At 57.1% G+C, this 9,230-nt stretch overlaps 1 protein-coding gene across 1 annotated transcript in view; it reads left to right on the top strand.

Moving 5' to 3' along the window:
* Positions 1 to 9,230, top strand: part of SDK2 (sidekick cell adhesion molecule 2) — a 122,259-nt gene that overhangs the window by 57,881 nt on the left and 55,148 nt on the right. The window contains exons 24-29 of the mRNA XM_011936630.1: positions 716 to 814; positions 1,740 to 1,934; positions 4,216 to 4,417; positions 5,704 to 5,807; positions 6,341 to 6,411; positions 8,213 to 8,348. Of these exons, the coding sequence (XP_011792020.1) occupies positions 716 to 814; positions 1,740 to 1,934; positions 4,216 to 4,417; positions 5,704 to 5,807; positions 6,341 to 6,411; positions 8,213 to 8,348 (807 nt within the window). The remainder of the gene's footprint in view (positions 1 to 715; positions 815 to 1,739; positions 1,935 to 4,215; positions 4,418 to 5,703; positions 5,808 to 6,340; positions 6,412 to 8,212; positions 8,349 to 9,230) is intronic.

Here is a 9,230-nt window from a genome sequence, read left to right as displayed (position 1 = left end):
ACATGTTGTCATTCTGTGCGGGAATGCGGCAACACAGGAAGAGCATCCCCTCCCCAACTACCCTCCCCCATCCCCTGCCCCGTTCTCTCCTTACCCTCTCCTTTGAGTCACTCCATTCAGTCTTCATCTCTACACCTGCAAAATAGCTAGCCCTTGGCCCTCCCTGGAGGCGAGGGTGCATAGCCTACCCTCAGGAGGGTGGATGTGGGGACCAGGTCCATGCAGCCCCTGGAAGCATGCTTAGGGCTCTCCAGGCAGGGAATTCCAAGGTCCCAGGATTCCAGAGCAAGGTCTAGAGAGAGGAGTGGTGCAGGCTGGGGATGTCCATTTCCCATTACCCCACAGACACTTCACCCCATGGAGGGAAGGAAGTCAGAACAGGACCTTCTGAAGCGCAGACACATCCATCCAGGGCCCACGCGCCCAGCTCTGAGGGTAGCCCGGTTCTGGGGCGTGTATACAATGAGCAGAGGAAGCTGGAGCTTCAGGTCCCTGCCAAATGACACCTATTTTGAGGGCAGAAAGCCCCCTTGGTTCCATGTTCTTGCCCTGGCTCCTAACACAGTGTCAGGCACAGGGCAGCACTCCACAGAAATTCACTGAGCTGGGCGGCTGCTTCCCCCTCCACCCCACCAGGCTGCTCTGCCCGAGCTGGGCTCATCCCCAGCTGAGCGGCAGCCTCATCAGTTGGCCTCTTCTCCTTTGCCCCCTCCAGTCCCAGGACCACCCATGGGCATCCTGTTCCCAGAGGTGCGGACCACGTCTGTGCGGCTGATATGGCAGCCCCCTGCTGCCCCCAATGGCATCATTCTTGGTAAGCCTTTGCCCTTCCTGTGCCCCGGCTGCAGAGCTGTAGAGGAGGCCACTTCGTTACTGGCTAGAGGGAGAGCAGGTCCAGGGAGCCTCCACATCCCCTCTCAAATGGGATCTGAGTGTTAGTCCTGTTAGAAGTTCCAGGGTGTCAGATTATCTTCTGGAGGGCAAGATCAGAGTCCAAGTCCCCTAAGAGTCATGAGTTGGCTTTGCGTCCCCAAATGTCCCCAGGCCCCCAGCCTGCCGGCCATCTGGTAAACCGCGGACACTGTTCCTTAGCACAGCCAAGTGAGGGCACGCTGGCCGGCTCAACACAGCTGGAAAAGAGTCCCAAGGCTCAGGGAAGGGAGGCTACAGATGGGAAGCTTCATCTCATGTTCAGGGTTCCCCCAACACACACACGCAGGGTTCCGGTCGGCAGCTGCGTGAACTTGAGCAAGTCTACTCCCCTCTGCAGCCTCAGTCCCCTCACCTTTAAAATGGGGGCTTGGACTACCTGCGCCTATTCCGGGGTCTCAGTCCCGACCTCACGCACCACCTGCCTGAGAGCAATGCCACATCCCCAAGACAGAGTGGAAGCAGGAAGGGCAAATGCGTTAGCCCAGAAAGACCTGGGCTGGGATTCCAGCTCTGTCACTTACCGGCAGGTGATCTGACCTCCCCGGGCCTCAGTTTCTTCACTTGGGGCTGTTAGGGGGGTCACAGACACTGTGTATAGAGTGCCTCTCCATGCCACCCTCCCCAGGTGGCAGCTGAAGACCGGAGAGTGACCCAGAGGCCTCAGGCAGACAGACCACAGCCAAAGTGACCACAGCAAGGTGGCCATATGCAGACACAGATGTGGCTTTGGACGGAACAACCCTTCCCGGGGCCCTAGGGGCAGCTTGCCTTGCTTGCCGTAATAGCCATGTGCTTCCTTCCCACAGCTTACCAGATCACACACCGGCTCAACACCACCACGGCCAACACCGCCACCGTGGAGGTGCTGGCACCCAGCGCCCGGCAGTACACAGCTACGGGTCTCAAGCCAGAGTCTGTCTACCTGTTCCGCATCACGGCCCAGACCCGCAAGGGCTGGGGAGATGCTGCCGAGGCCTTGGTGGTGACCACCGAGAAGAGAGGTGACTGCCCACAGGGGCCGGGGGAGGCCTGGGGGGCAGCTGAGGGGTGCCAGCCAGTGCTCTGAGCTGCTCCTAGTGGATGGCTGGTATGAGCCGCAGTGCCCTGGGTGAGAGTGGAAGGTGGGCTCCAATCTCTGAAGTCAAAGTCAGCGAGGGGTCTAGTAAACTCCCAGAGATGGGCTGCAAGGTCACTCCCAAGGACCCTGTTCTGGTCTGGTTTCCTAAAGGGAAAGTGTGTGGCCAGGCTCAGTGGCTCACGTCTGTAATTCCAGCACTTGGGGAGGCCGAGGCAGGTGGATCACTTGAGGTCAGGAGTTTGAGACCTGCCTGGCTGACATGGCGAAACCTCATCTCTACTAAAAATACAAAAATTAGCCAGGCGTGGTGGCGCACACCTGTAATCCCCGGTACTCAGGAAGCTGAGACATAAGAATCACTTGAACCCGGGAGACGGAGATTGCAGTGAGCCAAGATCGCACCACTGCATTCCAGCCTGGGTGACAGAACAAGACTCTGTCTAATTTAATTAATTAATTAGTTAAGGGAGGGTTAGTGACCATCTTCCCTCTTCCCTCTCCCCTCCCCACTCGCAGCCCTGACCTTGTCAAGACAGATGGGCACGGGATCAGTGCTACAGCCTGGAGCTCCGGCTGCCGCTGCACTGCTGCCCTGAGCTGGCACCTTGCCTGACCTTGGGCTCCCCAATAGCAAGCCTTGGACCTGACTGGCCTAAAAGGGACATTAGAAAATCCTCTCAACCTGGACCACATAGTGAGACCCCATCTCTACAGAACATAGAAATATTAACCATAGGCCAGGCATGGTGGCTCACACCTGTAATCCCAGCACTTTGGGAGGCCAAGACAGGTGGATCACCTGAGGTCGGGAGTTCAAGACCAGCCTGGCCAACATGGTGAAACCTTGTCCCTACTAAAAATACAAAAATTTGCTGGGCGTGGTGGTGCACGTCGGTAACCCCAGCTACTTGGGAGGCTGAGGCAAGAGAATCACTTGAACCTGGGAGGTAGAGGTTGCAGTGAGCCAAGATCACACCGCTGCACTCCAGCCTGGGCTACAGAGTGAGACTCCATCTCAAAAAAAAAAGAAATATTAGCCAGGTGTGGTGGTGTACATCTGTAGTCCCAGCCATTCAAGAGGCCAAGGTAAAAGGATTGCTTGGATCAAGGAGTTTGAGGCTGCAGTGAGGCTGCAGATCATGCCACTGCACTCCAGCCTGGGCAACAGATACAGACCCTGTCTGTGTTTTAAATAAAGAAAGAAAAAGGAAGGAGGGAAAGGGGAAGGGGAAGGGAAGGGAAGGGAAGAGGGAAAGATGGGAGGGGAAGGGAGGGAAGGGGAGGGGAGGGCAGGAGAGGGGAGGGGGAAAGAAGAAAGGAAGGGAGAAAGAAGGGAGGGAAGAAGGGAGGGAGGGAGAAGGAAGGGAGGCAGGGAGAAAAGAGAGAGGGAGAAAGAGGAAAGGAAAGGAAGAAAAGAGAGAGAGGGAGGGAAGAAAGGAAGGAAGCAGGGAGGGAAGGAAGGGAGGGAAGAAAGGAAGGAAGCAGGGAGGGAAGGAAGAAGAAAATGTACTCAGGAAAATCAATTTGTATAGTGCTTCTCAGCTGGGGACTACTTTGGCCCCAGGGGACATTGGACATGTCTGGAGACATTTTGGTTGTCACGGTGTGGGAGTGCTCCTGGCATCAAGCAGGTGGAGGCCAGGGACACAGCTGAGCATCCTGCAGTGCACAGGAAGCCCCCACCACAGAGGCATCTGTTCCGAATTCCAGTACTGCTGAGGTTTGAGAAGCCCTGCAGGAGGGGCGGGGCAGTGAGGCTGGGGAGAGAAGGAAGCCAAGCTCGGGCCTGGAATGAAGCAGCATCCCTCGTCCCTCGTGCCTCGTCCCTCGTAGGGAAACTGCCTCATCCTGCTCAATCGGGGGCAGCGCAGGGCCTGGCTCGGCCTCGTTTCAGGCAGGAGCGAAGGAATTGGGTGGGTGTTTGTCCCTCCTCACCATCAGTCCTTGCTTAGGGCTGCCCTGAGGAGCTGTCAGTTCCCAGATCCTAGGGCTCCAGGAGGCTGAGAGTGGGCCTCTGACCCGGAGAGAAGTGCTGGCTGTACCCAGGTGTGAGAACTTGCAGGGATCCTGCGTGCACAGAATTGGGCTGGGAAAGGGACACCGGGCCTGAGCCCAGATCACCTCCTTTCCTCCCTCGAGAAAGTCCAGCCCCCTCCACCGTGGCCTGGCCCACTCACCTGCTCCTCCCCCTCTGCCACCTCCAGACCGCCCGCAGCCCCCCAGCAGACCGGTGGTGCAGCAGGAGGATGTGAGAGCACGCAGCGTGCTGCTGTCCTGGGAGCCGGGGAGCGACGGGCTCTCCCCTGTGCGCTACTACACCATCCAGACCCGCGAGCTGCCCAGCGGCAGGTGGACACTGCACTCGGCCTCCGTGAGCCACAACGCCTCCAGCTTCATTGTGGACAGGTGAGGCCCGGGTCCACGCCGGCATCCCCGCCTCCCCTCTCCCCACCAGGACCAGCGGCGCTCCTCCACTGGGTAGGGGGCCTTCTGAAAACACCTCCAGCCTGCCCCAGCTCTCCTGCTAGCATGCACCACCCAGGTGGCCTCCGCGTCCACTCTCACCCTCCCGAATTAGCTCTATCCTGCTCTCCTTCACTCTGTTCTCTCCAGAACCCTATTAGGTTGCCTCTTAATGATCTATTTCTGAAGCCTAGAAGTCCCCCTTTAGCGAAGTGCCTGTCATCCTTCATTAGTGATTCTTCCAGCCGGGTGGCATCTTCCTCTCCAGCTTTAATAGGGGAGTGGAGTGTCCCTCCGAAATTCTAGCTTCAATTTAATTCTGAGTGGGTTGTATTTTTTATATTCCAGTTGATGTGACTGGGAGTTTTGAGCAATACTTTCTTCCCCACCTCTCCCACCCCCCATAAATCTAAAAGAGAGACGTTTACTCCGAGAGGAAGTAAGGCTTATAGAGATGAAGTACTGCTTCACTCTTGAGAACCTCAGTTCTTCCCTAATTTACTACATTTGAAAGAGAGGCTGGGCACAGTGGCTTACGCCTGGAATCCCAGCACTTCGGGAGGCTGAGGCGGGAGGATCACTTGAGGTCAGGAGTTTGAAACCAGCCTGGCCCACATGGTGAAACCCTGTCTCTACCAAAATAGAAAACTTAGCTGGGTGTGGTGGCACACGCCTGTAATCCCAGCTACTCAGGAGGCTGAGGCACGAGAATCGCTTGAACTCAGGAGGCGGAGGTTGCAGTGAGCCGAAATCGCACCACTGCACTCCAGCCTGGGTGACAGAGTGAGACTCTGTCTCAACAACAACAACAAAAAAAGACTCCATCTCAAACAAAAAAAAAGAAAGAGATGGCAGTTTGTGGGGCAGCGGAGGAGTTTGTTCCAAGTGGAGGTATTGATGTTTTTGTGGCTGCGTGGCTCTCCGAGGTGGAGAAGCTGCAGACATTTTCTTCCCGGGAACCTATGGCTTCCAACTGGGGCTAAAGGCACGTCAAGCTGGCATGGTCTGGAGGACCTGGTGTAGGTGCTTGGGACTCCTGGGGCCAGGTCCCAGTTTGTCCTCTTTGTAGCAAAGCTCCTTTCTGAGCTTCAGTGTGCCCTCTGTGTAGTGGGCTGGCACCCCACCCCCTTTCCTGAGCAGGGGCAGATCACGGAGTCTCCCTGGTGAGGGCCTGGGGGCGAGGCCTCTAAGGAGCACCTTGGCTCATTGGCCCCAATTTCCCCCCACAGGCTGAAGCCCTTCACGTCTTACAAGTTCCGAGTGAAGGCGACCAATGACATTGGCGACAGCGAGTTCAGCGAGGAGTCGGAGTCGCTGACCACCCTGCAGGCCGGTCAGTACCCCTTCCCCAGCAGTCTCTCTCTCAGCCCACTGGCTACCTCCCGGGCACGGGGCATTCTCTTCCGGGGGGAGGGGCCTCCAAAGATGAGAAGGGCGTGGGATCCACCGGGCCCTTCAGCTCCCGGGGTAAGGTCTCAGGGAGGCTTGGACCAGAGACACCTTTGCCAAGGGCTCAGGCTCCCAGGCCCAGCCTGGCCTGTGGCGCGTTCCTTCCTCGTGTCCCACAAGAGGCCAGTGAGCGGGACGGGAGTTTCCAGCAGCAGCAGCAGAAGCGGCCTGTGGCTCCGAGGGGCAGAGTGGAGGGGGCCCTGGGACCCTTGGGTTTGGGCCGGGTCAGTTCACAGCCCCTGCCTCCCTCCCCTTTACACCAGCCCTTTGTTCTGCAGAAGTCAGGCCAGCAGGCATGGAGGGCGATGCAAGCTGGACCTGCCCCTAGTCCCGTATTAGCAGAATCTGGCCCCAGTGGGTTCCTGGGGGGCTTGAAGCTGTGGCCCCCAGAACCCACCCGTCTGCTTCTCTCCACAGCCCCCGATGAAGCACCCACCATCCTCTCAGTGACGCCCCACACCACCACCTCCGTGCTAATCCGATGGCAGGTACGGCCCAGCAGGCAGGAAGCTCCATGAAGACCCAGACGAGCTCTGCTCTGGGACTGGAAAGCCAGCAGTCCCCACCAGGGCTGCGTGGAGCCCCCAGATTCTCTGCGCCCAGAGCACCTGGGAAGCCATGAGAAATCCAGGCGTGTGCATGCGACAGAACAGTCTATATACCGCATGCCCACACATACACACTCACACAACACACCTCATTACACTCTCCAGATAGTCACATCAGGCAGATGCTGTCATTCCCTTCTGCAGGCGACCACTGAGAGTCAGGGAGGGGACCCGAATGGCCCCAGGTCACACAACCCGTGGGTGGCAGGGCCAGGTGTATTAGCCTCAGGCCTGCTGAGTCCTCGGACTGAAAAGTGCTTGGTGCTGTCAGGGGCCCCAGAGTCTCCATGAAGCCCCCCACTGGTCGGTAAAGGGATTCCTTATAGAGACCTATGCCCATCACCATCACTGTGCAAGAAGAGAGGAAATGCCCCCCTTCGTCCATACTCCTTCCAGATGCCCACTCTTCACTGGGCACTGCCTGCTCTGCCATGGCCTGGGGAAGATCAGGCCAACCTCAGCCACCAGGCTGCTCACGGGTCCTGCCCCGCAGGGCCCTCCTGTGCCCTCTGAAGTCCAGCCTTGGCTCAGCAGGTCACCCACATCAGAGGGACCCCTGGCAAAACCGCGACTCTACTAAAAGTTCAAAGCACTGAACTCCTGTCATCACTTCTCCAGATCAAAGGGGCAGGGCACTCCCCTTCAGCCATCTGCCACCCCACAAAAGGAAAGCCCTTGAAGACAAAGCTGGGAGGCCCCCCCGCCACAGCCTGAGACACACAGCCTCAAGGAGAGGACAATTCCTTAGATGAACATGACTTAGTGCTCCTGTGACCAGGACAAGGCTGGAGCAACGTGGCAGAGGGGGCAGGGAGGTGCCCGCGGCAGCCGGGGAAGCCATTAAGGAGCTAACAAAGGCTGAGTTGTTTCAGCAGGTTTTTGGTTTTGGGGGGTTTTTGTTTTGTTTTGAGACAGAGTCTTGCTCTGTCGCCCAGGCTGGAGTACAGTGGCCCGATCTCGGCTTCACGCGATGCTTTTTTCTCAGCCTTCCAAGCAGGACTACAGGCACGCACCACCATACCCAGCTAATTTTTATATTTTTAGTAGAGACGAGGTTTCGCCATGTTGGCCAGGCTGGTCAGCCCGTTCTTTATAAGCAGTATCATTAAGAAGTAGTTCCCACCTTCTCCCGAAGCCTGTTCCTCAGCTAAGCTGTAGACGGGAGAGGAAGCAAAGAAGAACTTGACGAAGGGATGAGGGGCGCACTCACCCTTGCATGTACTAAGAGTAGGAAAGGGCTCAGCTTGCAGGAAACACCAGGAAGTATTATCCAGGCAGGAACCAGCAGGCCTGGGAAGTTTGGTAATTGGGTGAAGGCAGCCCTTGAAGACAAAGGAGCTGAAGAAGGAGCGGCTCTAGGAAAACAGCTGTGTGCTCCAGGCCCAATGATGCTGTGTGATCTTGGGAAAGTTCCTTTACGTCTCTGAGCCTCAGTTTCCCTGCTTGGGTAAAAGGCGATTACGGATTCCTGCCATTCCTTCCTTCCAGGGAATGCTGCAGGGATGAAATGGCTTCATCAGAAGTGCTTTGTAAATTTAAAATGCTCAATATTATCTTGATTTATTTTCCTGGTTAAAACACAGTCCCTGCTCTGTGACTGCAGGAGGCATGATGAGAGAGCGCGGGGCGGGGTGGGCGGTGGTCCAGGTCCCCTCCCCATCCCCTGTTCCCTTCCCTGCAGCCGCCTGCAGAGGACAAGATCAATGGCATCCTCCTGGGCTTCCGGATCCGATACCGGGAGCTGCGCTATGAAGGACTGAGGGGCTTCACGCTTCGAGGCATCAACAACCCAGGCGCCTCGTGGGCCGAGCTTACCTGTGAGTGACACTTGGGAGCCGGAGGAATGGGTGGGACGGGGTGGTCGCCCTCACCTTCCCACTCTGGAGCTCTCAGCTTCCTGGAACCACCCTAACCTGAAACCCTGCCTCCCTCCCCCATCTATGCCTCTCCTTCCTCCCATCCCATTCATTCATTTACTGATATTTACTGAGCACCTTCTATGGGCCCCGAGACACTGTGGCGCACACCAATGATCAAGACAGGCAAGGTCCCGGCCCTCTTGGAGTTGCAGGCTGGAGGAGGAGCCAGGCGAGCTGGGAAGGAAACATTCTAAGAGGGCCTAAAGCCAGGGCCAGGCAAGGCTTACCTGGCACCAGCACTGGTGCTAATACAGAAGGATGATGCCAAGTTAACCAGGACAAAGAGATGGGGACAGCCCGGCGCATGAGAGGGAGCACCCTGCCCTTGAGGGACCAGAAGCCTCACCTGATCACACCCCAAAAGCAGTAGTCCTGGCCCCCTCTTTTTCCTGGGGGAAGTCACTGCCCTGCCTGTCCTGGGGACCCAGCCTGCCCCCTGGAGTGAAGGAAAGAAAGCAGGGAGTTCAGGTGGAAATGTCAGGGAGGGCTGATGCCCAGATCACAGCAAGGGAAAGATGTGTTTGGACTTTTGTGTTAGGAGCCACTTTGGTGGCATCAGGATGATGGCTTAGCCATGGTGGGAGGATGGGGAGCCAGAGACAGGCGCCCAGCTAGAGGCTGTTGCAGTCACATAGCAAGAGCATGCGGTTGGAACCGAGGCACAGGCTCGGGGTGGACCAAGGCCAGTCTGGGAGATGCTACATGATGGGCGCAGATGCTCCAGGACTCCAGGTTTTTTGGTGGTGTTTTTTTTGTGTGTGTGTATTTTTTTTTTTTTTT

This window comes from Colobus angolensis, unplaced genomic scaffold (assembly GCF_000951035.1).
Source record: "Colobus angolensis palliatus isolate OR3802 unplaced genomic scaffold, Cang.pa_1.0 Scaffold1, whole genome shotgun sequence".
Lineage (NCBI taxonomy): Eukaryota > Metazoa > Chordata > Mammalia > Primates > Cercopithecidae > Colobus > Colobus angolensis.
The sequence above is the reverse complement of the archived record's forward strand: the minus strand, read 5'-3'. Positions and strand labels throughout refer to the sequence as shown.